The following is a 20,608-nucleotide window of genomic DNA, read 5'->3' as shown; positions in this document are numbered from 1 at the left end:
AAGGAAAGAAGGAAGGAAGGAAGGAAGGGAGGGAGAGAGGGAAGGAGAAAGGAGGGAAGGAACTATAAACAGGTCAGTAGAGCTAAGTTCCTTTGGGAATTAGTATTTAGTAAAATATTTCCAGAGATCACTAGAATAAAAGATATAGGAAAAATGCCAGAAATATTACCATACCTAGGGCAGATGGTGCTAATGGAATGCAGTATTTTTTCTCATGGAAACTAGAGTTGACCTCATGATCCTTTCTTTATATTACATTCCAGGTACCCATTACTAAATCCATGTAATTAAGTACTTGAGATAAACCTACTAGCCATTTCAGCTAAATGTATGTTCCTTCCTATTTCTCAGTTTGATATATTTCCATGTCCCATTATTTCCAACTAAAATTTATGCTGCCATAGGAAAAGGACCACTAATGCAAAAATTTTAAAAAGAAATATTATTATGTACTTACTCTATTCTAGATACTATGATTAGCTCTTTTTAATGCATTATCTCTGTCCTTCCCATGAGCGAGTGCACTTATAAATGCAACAAAAATATTAAACTAACACCTTATGAGAGAAATATTGCTGTTTTACAAATGATAAAATTAAGGATCAGATTGTTAAAATAGGTTGTACAAGATGATATAAATTATTATTACCAATAAAACTAAGGGCAAATAAAAATAAAAGAGTACAGGCAGAGAAAAATACATAATCGTTTTATGAACTAAGGTCCTATTTTGGACCCTACCATTAATCCTCACCATCCTCAGCTACTATGCCAACAACCATTTAGACAGTTTCACCACAAGGTCTTTTATTCTCCAGATGGTATTTCTTTACAATGTTAGTAATGAGTTCATGGTACTCCTCTAATCCAATCTATTTAATTATTCTGGACTGGTCCTAAAAACCCTATTTCATGGGAAAATTACATCCCCCACTTTAGTGTCTCTAAGGTTTGTCTTTTATCAGCCTCCTTATTTCTTATACTTATTTCAAAAATTTTTACCTTTTTAATTATCTAGTCTCTTAAAGTTAATAAAGTAAAATAGTCTTTATGTTTACCTTTGGCATACACAGACAAATATTTCAGAATTTTCAAAATAAAATATACACCCCCAAAATGACACATGCCTGGATGGAGGTCCTGGATAATAAAACTATTCCCTTTGTCCTTTATTACACATGGACTTCCAGGCATAACCATAGTATTATAATGACAGTATAATGAGCATTAGATTGTGGACACATTAGGGTAGTACCTTCTGCACTGGCATCTGTGGCCAGATTAAACAGGTATAGATTATGGCCCTCCTGTCTTTTGTCTCTGGAGATGCCGGAGGGATTTTCTAATCACCAGTAGGGTGTTCTTTGGGCAGTCTCTGTGCTGGGCCCCTATTCCTGTCTGACTAGCTACCTAACAAGGGGAAGATATTTTGCTAATTTGGAAGCGATGTCCCAAAGAGTTTAAATCAGGCCTAGTCTCCATTTACCTTCTTGTAATTTCGGTGTGATACAATATTAACATATTTACAAATGAATAAATATTTAGAGTTTAAGCAGTGCTCTCATTTGCATTGTTTTGATATTAAGCGCATTTTAGATTATAATGTTGATAAGTATGTCTTAAATATTTATAATTATAATAGTTATATATATATGACTCATGTAATAGTGAATACAAATAAAAGAATATTTGTATTCTTTTAACAAAATATGTTAATTTTGGTGGAGGAGAAAGAATATATATAGTTTTGTGCTTCAGAAGGGGTCCTCCTGGCAGCTAGTTGGTGCTTTAGTTGACAGAGGATGTCAATTTGTAGGCAGCAGTATGTACAATGGATAACTTATGAACTGTAGTTTATATGTGGTATAGGTTAGCCAAGAACTTTAAAAGTATCATGTTACTTTCTAAATTAACATATATGTGTAAGGTAAGATATAGAGCAACCTATTACATTTCAACTTTACCCTGACATATTCTGGGGGCAATCATTTAATATCCATGGCAGCAATATTTTCCAAAATAAAAGAGCTATATGTATGGTTTATATTTATTCTCAGAAAGCACCCTGGGAGATCGGGCCCTGTGTGAATTCCGGGTTTTCCAATAAGGAGGACCTCTTGGGACTGATCATGATCAGATGAGGAGACTCCAGTTCATACAAAACTTGAAAGGAACTTACTTTTTAGTTGCTGAACTCATGCTAACAGGTTTATGCCTATCCACACAAGTTCACTATTCTGGAAATAATAGGCACTTGGATATTACATACTTTACTCACCTCTCAAAAAACAAAAATAATATGTAACTAATTGTGAATATCCACAGAATGAAATTATTCATAATAATGGTCCTTTCATGAAGGTATGCCTATATACAAAATTTATGGGAATAAACTTGGAAGGAAAATTCTATTATCAATAAATATATTTATGGTTCTTATTAGCCCAGAAAAAAATGATTTATAAATCAATAATTAAGCATGAATTAAGCAAACATTATTTAATTATTGCTGTGTCTGGTGCAAAGTATGATAAAAAACTTTATAATGATATAGATATTATACTTATGTATATTAACAGCTGTATGTCTTCATGAATAAAATGTAAACAAAAGCATAGTAAAGCTTTAATTTTTTCAACTGAATTATCTTCAAAGTACATTTTTCAGCTCTCAAATGTCAAACTTTTTCATTAAAATAAGCATTTAAATATTTTAAATTCTTGTGGAAAAATTTTGAAATACGTTTTATAAAAATGAAAAAAAGCCATAAGTAAGATATAAGCTTTATTGCTTACGCTCACTTCCATCTCCCAGCAGACACCTTCTAATATACTTTATTTGGAAAATATAAGGCAAACGACTTTTTTTACCTTGGGTCTATTCAGTAAGCAAACTACTATTAAAGCAAATAAAACTAATTATTCATAAAAAAATAATGCTATCAACTTCTGTTTCACAATTAAAAAAAGAAAACTAATGTCATCTTTCCGTCTACTGCTTAAAACTTTATATAAGGATTCTCATGTAGCTGTTATGGCATACAGGGCAGTATTATTCATAGAAAGCTATTCACCAAGGGTTTAAAGTATATGTAAACATAACAAATGAGATAAATAGATCCTCTAAAATGAGGCTAGCAATATAAAACTGTTGTACAGTCAGTGTTTTAAATTTGTTAGCTATATTTTCTTTTCCTCAGAAAGAAGAATGTTTGAACTATAGGTTCACTGATATGTCACTGAAACTTTTGTGAAAACTTTGAAGAAGGATAAAGCAAACTTAGAAAAAATGAGTATTCGACTGTTAGACTTGTCAAAGAGATTAATGCTTTTGAACAATAATTTCAATCCTTCCTTTTCCCTCAAGGGATTTAGCTCAGTTTCATAAAGGCCAGCTATAAATGCTTGACTGCTGTTCTGACTAAAAATTACATTGTGTTTTCCTGCTTATTTAAGGAAATACTCAGTGTGAGGTTTTATTCTTAAAAATAAACAAACCAATCCCTGCAGCACTAAGGCCCCATTCTTCGTGACTAAATTTAGTATTCATTCTGCTGGTTCTTTCCTGAAAATAAGTTGCGTGAATATTTTATCTGGGAAGAAATATAGTTTCTTGGAATGGGAACCAGTTTTTATAGTGAAGTCTGAATATAAATAGATGGGGTGCAAATTTTGTATGTGTGCACACGCATGTGTGTGTACACAGACACATGTACTTGAGAGAAGATCAAGTTATTTAACTTTGTACTGAAATTAAGGAATGCAATTTATCTGACTAGCACACTCCAACACACTTTTTCCCGATCTTGCCCTTCATCTCTCCTTCACCTGGCCAGCTCATTATCTGTCAGTGCTCAGCTTACATGCAATTCTTCAGAAAGTTTCCTGAATGCTTCCCCTTTTGCAGTGCTCATCACAATTACAAGTATTTATTTAATATAATTCTTTATAGACTTAAATGCCATGAGGGCTAGTGTATTTTGATTGTCTACTGCTATATTTCCAGAGTTAATTAAATAATGGGCTCTTAAGTATTTGCTGGACAAAAGGAAGGAAAATGGCCTTTAATCCTCTGATAGTCTATTGAAATCATTTAAATGTTTGGTTCCACCATTTCCTCTTTAGTTGAATTCCTTTATAGTGTTCTTCCTGAAGCACAAATTTCTCATTATTGTCTATACTTATTGAAGTACTTTGAACTCTGCAAACTTTTATGAATGGGAAAAAATAAATTGTTACTGTTGCAATTAATTAGATTTATATATGTTAGAGTACTATAATTTCTATAATAGCCAACACCAAGATATTGTTGACTTAAATTCCAGTGATACCATGAGTCATATCTAGAGATACGCCTACCTTCTGACATCCTCTTAACATAAGATAAATTCTAATGTAGAAAATCACATTTGTTATCCTAAATTTGTAATGGTCCTTACATTGCACATTTCTCTATTATTTTTTTAAGTAATGTATAATAAAATGGAAGTTTTATTATATATTAAAATGGAAATATTAAAGTATTACCCAAATCTGTTAACAACAAAGTATTCTAGTGCCTATTCCCAAAATGGATGAACTAGTGTTTCTATTTCTCTATTTTCAAAATGTTCTGTCAGTCTCTTTAGATCACTGTCTGGGTCCACTGAAAACAGTTCTTTTGTTGTGAATGGACTTTGCTTTTCCATTTGTCAGGTACTATTAGCTTTGAAAGTGCTTGGCTTTTACAGAGACTGTCTGTCCAAAAAGATATTGGTTGAATTTTATAAAGATTTTGTTGCTATTTCATAGAAATGTGGGGAATGACTAGAGCAGATAGGTTAAGAAATATGTTTTCAAGGCAGAGCAAGTGTGTTTTACTTTCCTCTTAGTGATTGAATGAATCGAGCTCAACATAGGCAGTAGTATCATTTCTTGGTTCAGTCACATGGAATTGGTATACATTATTTGGTGGGAGATCTTTTAAATAAAGAAATATTAAATAAGAAAATAAGTCCTACTTATTTTTATAATAAAACCATTCATTTGGCTGTATATGTTAAATACTAATTTTAGTGAGAATGCCAGTGAAGAATTTTATTCTCCTACTAATCAATAAGAATTAGCAAAATGTTAGATATGATTAAGGGCTACTTTGCATTTCGAGCACTCAGACAGAATCAGAAAGGATGCTGCTGTTTCCCTTTCCATTTAGAGGTAAAAATTAATAAATCTTAAAGGTTTCAAACAGTACTTTAAAACAATTCATTTAATATCAATACTGTTTTACAGCAAAACTCAGAGAGTCCTGCTTCGATCCAGGCAATATAATGAATGGCACCAGACTTGGAATGGATTATAAATTAGGGTCAACAGTCACCTATTACTGTGATGCTGGTTATGTTCTTCAAGGTTACTCGACACTCACCTGTATCATGGGAGATGATGGAAGACCCGGATGGAATAGAGCGTTACCAAGTTGTCATGGTAAGAAACATATATTTTTGTTTGCTGAGTTTTTTATTATTATAAAGAATCAATAAATGTTTAGTCATTTCTGTAATTTTGAAAAATCAACCATTTAACATACAGCCTACAAATGTAGTATAGAAATATAGAGATTTTATTAAGAATTTTAAAATTGGAGTCAATAAAGACATAGTTTTGGGGAAAGTGCTTACGTTCCCAGGTTTCTCTAAAGCAATGTGCACGTGGCAGCAGGTGAGCTCTCCAAGAGCAGCAATATCGCCCGTTCTGTTCATTTGTGTTCAGGACTTAGAAGATTGCCTGAAATCATTAGGTGCTCCGAAAATACTGGCTGAATAAGTGAGGAACTAACACACTGAAACTGATATTTCAGCAAAAGTAGATAAATACAATAACTTAAATATTATCAAGAATTGGTGATAATTTTTTATCTGAAATAACGATATAGAAAAACACATATTTATCCTAAGAATTAGGTTATCTAAAAGCAATAACCAAGTCAGAGTTGTTCAGGCAGCCCCAGTATCATGAGGAAGACTCAAGGACTCAGAGAGGTGGGGAAAGACCTAAAACTAGTTTCAGAAACATAATATCAGATATGAAAGTTGCCAGATCTGCTACAGCTGGAGTTAGTAAAAGATCAATGCATCAGAACCAGTTTGATGAAGGATCTGACAATGATCATAGCCAGGAGGGGACCTCTGATCTTAGAAAAAGTGTTAGGGAAAAGACATTCAAGAGAAAGAGACAATATTTTTGAGATTAAGGCAGTTACCAGAGAAGCACCTGAAACAGAGACATCACCTTCACTTGGGGTGTGGCATTTGCTAAGCAATTAGCTGCAGGACATGAACAGCCTTTATGGAATGGTTTTGAAGTGATCGTCCACTGGACACAAAAGGAAAACTGTGGGAGTCCCCAATTAATGATGAAACAGGTTTTGATAACAATGGTTCTTAATTTCATGAATATGTATTTCTGGGTAAACTCTTGGAGGATTTTTCAAACCAAGGATAAGTTTTCTACTTCATGGAACTGCTAACTTGTGCCCATTCCAAAAACCTGTATATGAGTGTTAAACAAAGTCAAACACAGAGAGGTGTAGAAATTATTTTAATGAGAAACGGGACATCCTAAAAGAGAGTTTAATTGTAGACTATGGAAATTTTAATTTCGATCTATTGGAGATGGATAGTATAACTATATAAAATAATTTTATTAGAAAAAATAATACTGAATGCTCAAAAATCATGTGCTTGTATATAACTATATTTATGATATTAGAGATTCAGTGAAAAAAAAAAAGTTCAGTAAGGAGAAAGAAACAATGATATCACTGTGGAAAGTTATCACAGACTTCCTAGTCAGGTGAATGCCTCTATCCATTGTACAAAATTGACATGGGGATATCACCTAGGGCAGTTCACCACCAGTGAGTCATAAAATCAATTCTCTGGGTCATGACCAGCATTTTTATAATCGATATGAAGTTTAATAAAAATAAAGAAAAAGTAGAGAAAACATTATCATTCAAAGAACACAGGATAAACCTTATTTTGTGGAACTTTATTCAGTTATATACATAGAGATAAACAAAATACCATAGCTATACATATACTCGTGTGTGTGTGCATGTAGGTATTTACGTGTATGTTTATGATGATATAAAGCTTATTTCTTACTATAAATTTCAGTGAGAGAAAAAACCAACAACTCTGATCTGATAGTTAAATATGGATTTTTGGTGTCTGATACATATGGGAATTTTTCCTAATTATATAATATATCCATGTATTAGAATTATATGTGTATGACTTCTAACTTAAACACAAGATATTTAACTTCTCTAGGCTTATTATCTCTCATCTCTAAAATAAGAAATATTGAAATTTTTTACTTCCAAGAAAAGGTAGATTTCTACTAAGTTGTCATTCTGCTATTAGAACAGCTGGCTAATTCTCGAATTGGTGGTTTTATCTATCGGAAGATAAAGAGAATAAAAAGAGAAATAATTACTTTGAAGTTAAATATCTCAAGGAGAAAAAAAAATGATGATGTGGAAGATTATAAAAAATTTAAGATAAAGAGTGATTATATTATCTTAGGATTTAGACCCATACAAAAATCTGTTTATTGTCAAACACACTAAACCTAGAAAAGCACTTCTAAATTTTATGTCAATAATCATTAAGAAACCATGAAAATTTCCAAGTATTAAACAATAAATAACCAAAATCCTGATGGAGAAAACTCAAAGGATACAGAAAATTATTGATCAAAATGATAGGTGTTAAACATTAAGATAAATGATTAAATAGATGGCTTTCAGTTACTTAGGTGGAAAGACAAGTGTACCAGAGTATAGCATGCATTTACTAGGAATATACCTGCCTAAAATAACCCTGTTCCTTTGCAATAATTTCTGTATTAGTAAGTCATAGCAATGTCAATATCAGCATAGAATATTCTGTACTACACACAAACAAATTCTTCTAAACCAAAAATATATCATGGAATCAATTATAGCCCAATTTAGTATATTCCATGTTGGTTAAATAGTAGTATCTACAGACTATGATGAGAAGAATAGACCTGAGTTTCAAATCTTCTCAATGTACCTATGACCTCAGGCAAGCTGAGCCTTGATTTCTAAATCTCTAAAACTGTATAATAGATTTATTTCACTAGGTTATTGTGAAGACGCAATAAACACAACATATATGGAGGGCCTAGTAAAGTTCCTAGCAAATACTGGCATATTAATATCTGTGATTTTCAATACCATGTTCCAAAAGAAGCATAGCACTAGAAAACATGCCTTGCATGTTATATTTTAGTTGCACTAGTATATTTTTGTCATTTTAATATTAATTAAATCTAATTTATCAATGTTATTTTGTATATACATATTTACTCCTGAAAATAGCACAGAAGTTCAATATTTTTAAATTTCTTAAGAGAGAAAAAATTTTACCATCAATTAAGTTGGATATCATTTGATTTTTAACCATAGTGCCAACATAAGATGGAAATCAAACGTTATCCAGTGTATGCTTCAAGGTATTGGAAAAAAATTAATATAGACTTATGTTAAAAATAGGACTACAACTGATCATTTCTAGTATATTAGAAGGGGAAAAAAAGGCCTGCATTTTAGAACTAGATATATTTAACTCTAAACAATGATTTAAAAACAGAAAAAAAACCTGTGCCAGCTATGTAACCTCATTCAATTTATTTATTTTGTATATTTAAGTATGAGATAATATTGTGTAATTTGTAAAGTTATTGAGAGAGTTATAGTAAATAACTTATTTAAAACACTTGGTTCTGTGGCTGTTACTGTCACACAGTAAGGACAGATTAATACATTTTAGATTTTTGATCCAGTTAACACATGTCTGTTTTTCCTCAGAGCAATTAGAAATCCAAAATACACAGGATTGGCAGACATTCAAATGAAGTAATTTAAAAGTCAAAAATAGTGTGTAAAGCAAGTGCATTAAAGAAAGAAGAGTTTGTTGTTCATAAGGAAAAATATTTTTAATTAGGATAAGTTTTGTATTTTTTACCAAAGTAAAATATGCATGTGATAGCCCAGAAAATAATACAGAATAGCTTATGATTTAAATCAATTTAAAGCAATGGTTATCTGACCTACCCCCTCTATTCTATTCCTCAGCTGAGTCTTCTAATAATTTCTATTTCTAATTGTTCTAATGGCCCTCTTCGTGACTCTGAATAACATAATGAAGCTCTGTTTCTTAATACATCAATTCTAGACAATATCTATTGATTCCCCTATATAAAAGATAAAGAGTTATGTCACATCCATAGCTTCTCTCTTCAGCGTTCCAGAATTATATTCTCTCTGGTTATTCTAGTAATTGCCTTTGTCAGGTGTTAATTTGCTTATGCCACTATTTCTAAATTCATCAGTGTTTGAGAATTAGCTTGCTAGTCTCTGCTACCTTTTATGCTAAGTCTTACCCCACAATAGGAATTCTGACTAAAGTTTCTAAGAACACAGGCAGGAAATTTTGACTGGTAGGCTTTGCTTTAGAGTATTTAAGTAGGGAGTTGGCTATTAGGCTGTGATCTCTGAGTGCAAAAATAAGGCAATAAGGTTTTTATTTCCGTTTCTTTTACGTAAAAGTAAACATGACCATACTGTGCAGACTCTTTAAATGCAGCCATATTTTATCCTTTCTTGTAATGTTACTTTAGTCTCACCCAGAAGACCATGAATTCATGAAGTTTTGGGCTGCATACTACTTTTTATCATGAAACACATTAATTTATACAAGAAGGCTCTTAGTAAATATTTTTGACCTGAATTGAACCATAAGAATTTATAAAATCTATCTGTTTTAGAATACATAGATACATAAATCTGTTTTAGAATACATATTTTTTTTAAAATCATGGTTTAGGATTAGTGTACATTTTAAATCTGAAGAAAATATTTTTAAGAGCTTATGTTGGACACTGGGGATTATATTTGTAAGAAGTAGATCCAAAATGATAGCATCCTATGGTAAGTCCTGCTCAGTGATGAGAAACCATGTAGTTTATCTCATCAAAATGCCACATATGTTAAAAGATAGTGGAACAGGATATCTGTACCTGCAGTTCCCTTTGTGATTAAAAAAAATATGTAAAAATAATTCATACTTTGAAAGCATCTGTTAAAACTCAGTTAATTTAGTTACTATAGACATTGGAATAAAGTAGAAGTCATATATCATACTCTTTCATAATCTCACTCAATATTAGATAAAAGTAATAAAACACAAATACGACTTGTTCCATATGTTTTCCTTAATATTTATTATTTGATTTATTTCACCTACTGGCTTTGCATTTGTTTATATAAACACATCTCTTCCCTGGTTGAAGGCACCAGTCATTGCTTACCTCTTAGCCTCTCTCCCGACTAATTTCTCTCCTTCCCTATTTCCCATCTCTTCTAAATATAGCAAAGTAGTCTTGAAAGAATCCATCAGATTATATTACATATTTACTCAAAATATATTTTCCTAAAGTGTTTCCTGAAAAGTGTTTTCCTAAATCTGAATAAATGCCAAAGATCTTATATAATGCTCTACTTAATCTGCCCGTATACACCCTGTCCTCCCTCTCTACTGTCCTCCCTCTCTATTACATGTCTGGGCTACACCGGCCTCCTCGATGTTTCTTCAAAGCACTGCTCACATTTCTGCATCAGGGCTTTTGCACTTGCTGTTCTTTCTGCCTGAATGTTTTTTCTCCAGCTTTCTGGCTGGCTAGCTCTCTGATTTCCTTCAGGCATATGATCTCTTGTCGTTTGAATAGAAAAACCATTCATATTTACCCTCCCCCTGCTGCTTAAAGCTCCCAGGATGGAATCATGAATATCTAAAATTGAAACAATATACCCTGGATAGGGATATGTCTGATGTGTGTAAAAGCCCCAGTTATTTTAGAGCCTTAGAACTTTGAAAAGTAAATCACTAAATTTGGGAGTACTGGTCAAAATACCAATTTGAGGTAAAATTGACATATAATATATTAATTTCAGGTCTACAACATAATGATTCAATATTTGTATATATTGCAAAACGGTCACCACAATAAGTTTAGTTAACATCCATCACCATGCATAGTTACAAAAAGAAAGGTTTTCTTGTGTTTAAGATTTACTATCCTAGCAACTTTCAAATATGCAATACAGTATTATTAATTCTACTCACCACACTGTACATTACATCCTCATGACTTATTTATTTTATAACCAGACCAATGCAATATTCTTGATTTTTTCCATTGTCATAGCATACAATGAACATAAAATTGATAGATAATTATAATAATAATACCCTAAGAATAAACAAATCTGGAGTGTTAAAGAATCACTAGCTTGCCAGTTATTCTAAAGAAGAAATAGTATCATTCATTCCTTTTTTTCAGGCCTTCAAAAGTACCAATTATATGCTCGGTTCTGCACTGTTAGAGAGAAAAACATGAATTCAGTGTGGCCTTACCTGTGGAGATTGTACAGTCTGATGAGATACCGACAGATAAGGTCCATTGCTAGAAATAAAAACAGTACTGTGAGCACAGAATGGAGGCTCGTCTGACCTAGTTACAGAGAGAGATCAGGAAAGTCTTCCTTAGGAAAGTGATACCTGAACTAAATCTTAAAATTATAAATAAGAAGGAACCAGATGAATCACAACGCATGACAGGATGGTGTATTTCATACCTAGGGTTTTCAGCATATGTGAACGTGGAGAAGCAAGAGTCAACAAGAAATTTTGGATAGAAATTAAAGCAGTATCTTTGCATTTCATTTTGCATGGAATATAAACATCTTAATAGATACAGGCAGTGTGAACTAAATTCTTTTGAAAATCTGCAACATTATTTTTAATACCTTTGTTTCATTCATGCCGACATAAATCCTGGATTCTGGAGGAAAAAAAAACGAAGTAAATAACCCAGTCACTAATGACCTATAAAGCATAAACATGAATGTTACACTTAGACATCCAGTAGTCATCTGGCACCATTCTTTGTTCAGCTTCCAGCTATATGTGAAATGTTAAAGTTTTTGAAAGGAGGGCCCTCTTACTCTATGAGCGGAAGAGAAAGCTTTGAAGCCAACAAACCAAAAAATAAAAATTACATTTAGTAATATAGCTTTCTAAGTTTAAAGTTATCTCTGATTAGTAACCTCATATGCCCTACTTTTAAGTAATCATATTGTTAGACTATATGAAGAAATAAATAACTGAACTTTTATTCCAGGTCTTCTGCTTAAATAGAATGACTTGCCTTGAGCTAATTCCTTATTGCAAATGTCCTTGAAATTTATGAATTTTTTTGAAATGTGAAACAAGTTTAGAGTCCCATTCCATTTTAAAGATATATGGAGATTATCTAGTCAAATATACTGAACCATTAACATTTGATCTCATTTAAATATTGATATAAATTATCTAGACGAAAGTTTTATAAAACAAAGATCTAGTGGTAAACAATTTCTGAATATCATCAAATATATGCCTTTCATCAGCTACATAGACATAATTTACAGATTATGTGTCAGAACTGTGTTTTACGAAGTGTACCATGTTTTGTATTGAAGCAAATTAAGGTAGTATTAAGGTAAAGCTAAAGTATATTTCATGTTCATAGGATGGAAGAAAGTATTATATAAAAGGAAATGGGAAGAGAAGCTGATGTTATTGAACACCTGCTATTTTCCAGGCACTCCTATGTACATTATCACTCCAGTTGGCCTCTTGCCTGCTAGTCTGGAGAGTCATTAATGTTGTTATAAATAAATTCCTGCTGCTGCGGATTCTGGAGCATATTATGTAGAATCACCCATGTTAAAAGCAATTTGATTGCAAATTAATGGCTATAATTCAGAGCATATTTTCTTATGTCCATTGACTTGGAGCTCTTTTTTTTTTTTCCCCAGTTTTATTTTCCCTGCCTTTGGCATCTCAATCACTACTCCTTTTCTTCAGATGGGTAGTTACATGGTCTGTCATTGAACTAAGATATGCCTTGTTCACTATTGTGTAGTCTATATTTAAATCAGACTTTAAATATGCCTTCCTAATGCGTTGCCAGGTTGTGCAGAAAAACAGAAAGAAAAAAAACCTATTTATACAGAATGTTGAATCAACCTGGTGATTCTCTCTTTATAGATGAAGAAAGTAATGTATGCAACAGTAACTATTTGTAGTCATGGTGTGATTCGAATTCTATTAAGGAATGATATTAAGGTAATAAGACAAGATCTAACGGTAGCCAAATCTTTACTTGGGAAACAAAAGTCCTACTAACAAAGTTCATTCTACAAAGACTAGAAGAGAAAGAAAGCAGTTTTACTATTGAATAAGCATATCTGGAATACTGCACATTGCAGACAGTTTGAGAAAGACAGTACAAAAACCAGAGAGACTCACACAAATTTCTACAGGGAAAAAATAACAAATAATACTTGTTTTATCTCAAGACACCAATTAATGTACCTTGTTTCTTGTATACCTTGTGAATATACCTTGTATGGAACTGAATTAATTTCAGAAGTGTTTACAGTCAGAAGGCCTACAGCCTTGCACTTAAAATCAAAAGATTGGTCCATTATGCTTTCAAGGAGACACCCGAAAGGAGAGAGAAGAAGGCTGCTGCTTCCCTCCTCTTTATTAAACACAGAAATTTTTCATTTGACACTTACACTTCAACTAGTGAACCATTCACTCCAAGATTCCTAATGGTGATATATGCAAAAAAGAAGACAATGTAGAGTTCTTTGTGCAACAGAGAATTTGTTTCCAAGCTCGAAAACAGAAATCTAGTGAGTTGCATTGAAACAGATGGGAGAGTTAGTGAGTAAATCTGAACCATATTTAGGCTATGGTTCTAAATAGCCTCAAGCTTAAACCAGTCCAATGACTAGATATTTCTTCCCAAGTTCAAAACCTGAGTTTTAGGAGCTTTCTGATTCAGAAAGAATTGATCTGTCCTGTTAGTAAAAGAGACAAACGAGCGGGAAAGAAAGGGTCCTCCAATAAAACTAATATTTTCCAGATCTCCTTAGGCCATAGTAACAATCTCTGAGCCAAGCTCCCTTTAGGAAAATAGTAGACAGAAAAAATGATAAAGGGATGTGGTTTGGGAAGAATCTAATTAAAATAAGAGTTTTTTTGTATGTGTACATGTGTACTCTTATGAACCCAATGGACCATAGAATCACCTTTTTAAGTGTTGAAAATAAAATAAATCTCATAGGCTTGTAAAATAAATCAATTATATTGAAATATAGTTAGCAAAGTACTTAAAATCTATAATTAAAAAAACACATTTTTGAAGTAATGATATATTGCTTCTTAATTCCTTAATTAGCAGGTCTAATAACTACTGTAATTTTTAGTAGTGATGAGCATAAATATTTTGAGCTATCTGCATGTTACAATGTAATATAAAAATATCTGTGATTTCTATTGGTGACAAAGTCCCAGTTACTTTTACTATCCTTTGTTGCCTACATTTGAAATGATAGAAATTGCTAAAATTCAGTTAGGAAAAAAATTAGTTAGGGTCTAATGAAAATATAGACATTTTTCCCCATCCAAAATTCATGGAACAGCGAGAAGAACTCCTGAATTACATGGAAAAGGAGAAGCTGGGCCAATTTCTCCTCCCTTTCACCAATACTTGTGGCTCTTATTTTCTCCTGGACTTCTTAAGAATGAAGAGTCCAGAAAATTAGAGGACCACATCCACACTGACCATTAACAGCTGGGCACAGTGACCCCATCCCTAGAGACAGCAGCTGAATTGCAGTTGTAGGTACCTCTTGCTTTGGGATGGAGTACTATGCTCTTCATCCTTAGGGAAAATTAAGAAGAGAGAGAAATCAAAGCCATGAGCTTCTCATAGACACTGCCCTGGGTAGAGTCATAAAAGGCATTCCTGTCTCTTTCAAGTGGAGAATTTGGGAAAAACACCAGGGAAGTTTTTCCTGCCCTTTGTATTTCTTCCTGGGATTAATTAGGTTAATTCATCTTCCTCATGTCTTTATGAAAGCCTCATTATACCACCTCCAGAAGATTCTGGAGTAGGTCAGGAGAGTTTCTTAATTCATTTACCTAATCACACACCATATGTCAGATCTAATAGGCATTTCCTATTCCAGTTTAATTTTCCTGTCTTCCAAAGTTACTCAGTCAATAAATAGAGAAGATGGAAATTAAATCTAGACCTTCTTGATTCCAAATCTTTGGGTTTTATATTGCATTCTGCTATGCTACCCTAAATAAAGGGTTTGAAAAATCCATGAGTTTTACATTCCATGCATTTTGCCAATGGCAAAATATTAATGTTATATATATTATTTTTCTTTATATTCATCATATATATTTATTAGAAGCTTATTGTATAAACAGACAGAAGTGTGAGTGATGTGCAAAAAAGACAGTGATACTTTGATTTAATAGATCTTGGAGTCTAGAGATAGGGACATCCCTTAATTTAAGAACCATACAAATAATATATACTTATAAGTTGTAATCAGTGTCCTAAAAGTAACTGATCAGTACTGTATGATGCAGGCTTCTGAACAAATCTGGAAGACAGGAGGACTTTCCTGAGAAAGCAATGTTTGGGATGCTTAGGTAGGAGTTAATAAATTGTTACTGAGAAGTTTTTCCCTCTAAACTAATTTTGCACTAATATATTAGCTGTTGTAACTATTTTTTTAAAATAAGAAAAGATTGTCATCACTAATAATCTATGACTTAGAAATAAAAAATAAAGTGATGAAAAGGGATTTGAGATTTCAAAAAGTGCTAATAGTTCAATCATAATCATTTTAAGAACTTATGTTCCCATACGCAGTTTACTACAAAATCATAGATTAGTGATTGCTAGGGACTTGGGAGTGTGCACATGGGGAATGACTGCTAATGTCTACAGGAATTCTTTGGGAGTGGGTGATTCTGGGGTTGGTTATTCTGGGGTTGGTTATACAACTTTGTGAATATGCTTAAAAAACACTCAATTGTGTATACTTTAAAAGAATGAATATTATGGTATGTGAATTATATACCAGTTTTGAAAATGAGGTTAAAAATGAGTGACATAGGTATCATACATGAACAACCAATACCTACAAGATCATTTTCACTAGTAGTATTTGTATATGGTAGCATGCAAGATGTATCCAAGAGCTATTCATATAGACCTTTGTCATAAAATGATATTTCTTTTTCTAAGATCACATTCTGATGGAGAACACAGTTCACAGGGGGGGATAAAGAGAATGTCTTTCTAGCCAACAAAATCAAATGAATGACTCCAGGCAACCAGTGAGATGGCAGATATAGAAGCTATTATCCTACTAAGTTGACTTAGTGGTTTACAAACCACTGATTACAACATTGAGATGGAGTTTTGTAAATGTTAAGAGTGTGGATTATAACACAAAATTAATTTCCATGTTATGAAGACTGATTTTTGCTTTTTTCATTTAAGTAAACAGATAAAGCAATAGAAAACTCAGCATATAAATAAATGTGAATGTATAAAAAATAATATAGAGGAAAATGAAGAGCAAAATAATTGTTACTTTATAATTAAAGTAGTTTTTAGCACTATTATGTTAATACAGCTTTATTGGAGGCCTATGATCTAAGGCACATATATAAAATGAAGTATGTATGTTTACATAGGAGACATGAAAAGGAGCATGAAATGAATGGCTAAATAGTTAGGTATTTTTACTAAGATCGAGGTTTTGAACAAAGGAAAAAAGAAACAATAATAATTTCAATCTTAAAGTCAGTACTGGAAATAATGGCTATCTAGCTGTCTGCATTACAAATTCATACCACAGAGTTTAAGGTTGTGAAAGTTCTCTTTAAAAAAAAAGGGCTCCATGGGAGATATAGCTTTCAAATACATTCTGTTTGGAATAGATTTATGATCTGTGACATTCAATCGAGCTATATCAGGGCATAAGTATTTTTCTAGATGTGGACCAGCACTTTTGTAAGGTATAGAAGTTCTTTCAAATTGAAGGAGTCACAGATCACAGCTAGTAAATTATTAATTCAGTATAGCATATTGCTCTTTTGTGACCTGTAAGAATTCATCACTTTTAAAAGTACCTAACTTGCTTTCTGAGAAAAATTTATAGATTATACAATAATTTTCATTATAGAGGATATTTGATAATGAATTATACATTACATAAGTGAAAAGACAGATCTGAAATTGCAAATAGCTTAAGACTGTGTTGCATGTACTATAAAGTCTCTAAGATATATGGACATTCGAGTAAGTACCTTTTTCCCTATAAATGGTTCAAGATTCTTCTGTTTTACTCAATGGGAAGTCTACTCTTCTTCTTCCTCCTCTTTCTCCTCCTCCATCCCACACACATGATCAAACCATAGGTGGGAGTCCTTTAATTGGATGCCTAGAAGCCTTAAGACCCAGTTTCAGTCTCATTCTCTGAGTTCCCTGGGAATACCACATCTGTCTACTCCATTCCTGCTTCATAGTTCAGGAGTAAAACAAGCATACAGTTACAGCATGGGCACATTTTACTTATACAATTCAAACCATACAAATTCAGCCATCAGAAGATTTTTAAAAAACAGAAAAAGAGAGCATAAAAAAAAAAACCACACACAAAATTAAACTATGTAGATGATTTCTCTTACTTATGAGAGTATACAGCAGACCGAATAATTACATGGATTTGCTACTGTGAAAGGCAGACATGAGTTTGCTGTTTGCTATATCCTCAGTGGAACACAGTATCCATGTAGCTCTTGTATTTAAAAATCTTATCATTAAATATATTTTTAATATTTAAAGATGCATAATTTTTCACATAATATTACCTCTAAAATAAAGCAACAGTGATTCGTGGTATTCAGAGAAACAGTGTCAATTTCAACAACAGACAGAAAAAAAAATAGCTTATCTATGGATTTATTAAAAGAGGGTTTGTTTTGATTCTGTCTTGGATTTAACTTAATTTCTGGAGTAATTTCAACCAAATGAAATGTTTGTGTTACATGCTTACTGTGGAACACTATTTCATAGTAGCCTGGTTTCACAAGTGTAGTTCATTTAATCTTTCAACAGACATTCATGGAGGACCTACTATTCATCAGAACTGTTCTAGGAAGAGAAAAATGATAAGACTTGTGTGTGAGGAAAATCACTACTAGTAGTAAGAACTTGTAGAGATGAGGTGGCTATCTATTGGAAGAGTTCACGTGAAAACTATTGGGAGTCTGGATTGTGGCAGTTACAGTGGCAGACAAAAAGGAGGCTGATAAGCTATAGAAGGGCACAAGCAACAAATCAGTGATGTGTTGGAACCCAAAAGTCAGGGAGAGAGTATTAAGAATAATAGCATTTTATAATAGGCTAACTTTGACATTTTAAATCTTTAAATTACTTTGGCCCTCTATGTATACATAAAACGCAGTTCTTTAGTGCTACAAAATCATAATTACAGTCAATAATATAAATGTTAGAATTATTGCCAATGTGAAAGCACATTTTAGAATCATCAATCTGCCATTTTGCAAAGTGAGTTCTGGGAAACATAGGCCTTGTGAGATGTTAACACTGAGACAAGTTTCCATGATCAAATAAGTTTCAAAGAAAGAACATGATATTTTCCAAACCTTATCAAAGTTTCAGTGAAGTCTTACAATAAAGAACCCTGTATTTCCCAAATTTAGTGAATCACAGAACCATTTCATCTCAAATTTGTATGTTCTACAAAATTGCTATTAAAATACAGGTTTAAGAGGTAGTCGTCATATCACCTAAGTGGTAGGAACAGGTGAGTTTTTGCTTTTAATGCATTCCGACGATGTACACTGTAGAAACACAGCCAGTTTGACAAAAGGCCTACAGGTATAAGTCAAATGGCAAAAATAAGCATAAAATTAAAAGTCCTGGCTCGTTTTTATCTTCTACTGATTATTAACAGATCCAGAAAGATAAAGGTGGCTGTCTTTTTCTGTATTAGCCAATAAGATGAAATTAAAATAGGATGAGAGAATATGAAAAGCTTCTAGGAACCAATATTAGGAGAATTAGTAAAGCTGGCCTGGCTTAGTCATTTAGATTTTTATAAACATAAAACAGATTATAATAAATCTGTATTTCACAGCGTAGTTAATTTACCCTTATTTATGATATTTACATACTATATAAAATATTTACATACTATATAAAATCACTACAGTATTGAGCATAATTGACTATAAATTAGTCCATGCTGTAATCATCGACCATAAGAAATATAAACTTATTGCTACCAGTACAAATAACAGAATCTAACATAATCTTAGTTACCATAAAGACACGTTATTATATTGCAACTTCACGTATATTCAGCTGTGGTTTAAAATAAAAACATTTATATTTTTCATATTTATAACTTAAATTTTCAACAAAAGCTATCCTTAATGTCCATTATACAAAATAAAATATACAGAACAAATTGAGCTGTCAGATGCATATTAATGTGGAATGGCAGAATGTTTATGACTAAGTCACAAAGCTAAACTCAAGTTAAAAGCTAATTTCTGTTTATACTTTTGAAATTTAAAAATAAGTTTGTCACATACATTCAAAGTACTGTATTTTGGAGCACCTTAAAATCAGAAAGAAAATTAAAACATATTGCTCATTCTTAATTCTCTCATCACTACTATTATCAGTTGCATAAAGTTATCAGTGCTGAAATAAGAATATACCTGACTACTCTAATCTCAAACAATATTGAGTGATGAGAGTGATTGATGCATCTTGGGTTATTATCATCACTGTCAATTCGTTGTTATTCTGGGGAGTTCTAATTTTAATATGTTTAATTCTAACTATTACCATTTTATAGAACATTAAAAAGAAAAAAGGCAGGACATTTATTAGCCACCCAACTCAATACAGCAGACTGTTTGTGTTGTGTGTGTTTTAAATATATTGCTATATTTCAAACTTTGGCCGGATCAAAAGTTTTGACTTTTCAAACTGTTACGACTTTTCTCAAGCCATATCGCATACCCTATCCAGCTCTCTTTAAAAAGGAGGTCAGGCATAAACTCCAATAAATCTTCAGCATAAAACCTAAACCTATGTACTTCCAGTCTCCTTCAGCCCTTTCCTCAGGTAACAAAGGAGTGTGTAGCTAAAGCTTTCTAAAACTAGTCACTCCTCTTTTCTTCTTAATCTTATCTTTTCCAAGCCTCCAGGTCAGTGCTCCTGATTATTTTCTCTTTGTAAGGACTCCTTGCTCCCTGTCAAACAATGATAACAAAAACACATTCAGCTTTGCATCTTCTTCCACCTACTTTCTGCATTCTCTTTTTGTTTATGGTTATGATTTTGATTGTTTTTGTATTTATATACCACTTACTCTTCATCCAACTACAATTTAGCTGCTATCTCTCTATTTCAGGAGTTAGCAAACTCTGTTAAAGGGCCAAATGATATTTTGGGCTTTGCTGACCACATGTCTCTGGCACATATTACTAGTTTTTGTTTTGTTTTGTCACTTTTTAAAAATGTAAAAACTTCTTTTGGTATGGGCTGGATTTGGCTTGCTGGTGTTA

The 20,608-nt window shown here is 32.4% G+C and overlaps 1 protein-coding gene and 1 pseudogene across 1 annotated transcript in view; both read left to right on the top strand.

Annotated features, from left to right (window-relative positions):
• Positions 1 to 20,608, top strand: part of CSMD3 (CUB and Sushi multiple domains 3) — a 1,080,109-nt gene that overhangs the window by 841,008 nt on the left and 218,493 nt on the right. Inside the window, 1 exon segment of the mRNA XM_011360386.2 lies at positions 5,271 to 5,465. Coding sequence (XP_011358688.1) covers positions 5,271 to 5,465 — 195 coding nt within the window.
• Positions 5,682 to 6,673, top strand: LOC105292247 (annotated as a pseudogene).

The sequence above is a fragment of the Pteropus vampyrus genome, unplaced genomic scaffold (genome assembly GCF_000151845.1).
Source record: "Pteropus vampyrus isolate Shadow unplaced genomic scaffold, Pvam_2.0 Scaffold54, whole genome shotgun sequence".
Classification (NCBI taxonomy): domain Eukaryota; kingdom Metazoa; phylum Chordata; class Mammalia; order Chiroptera; family Pteropodidae; genus Pteropus; species Pteropus vampyrus.
The sequence above is the reverse complement of the archived record's forward strand: the minus strand, read 5'-3'. Positions and strand labels throughout refer to the sequence as shown.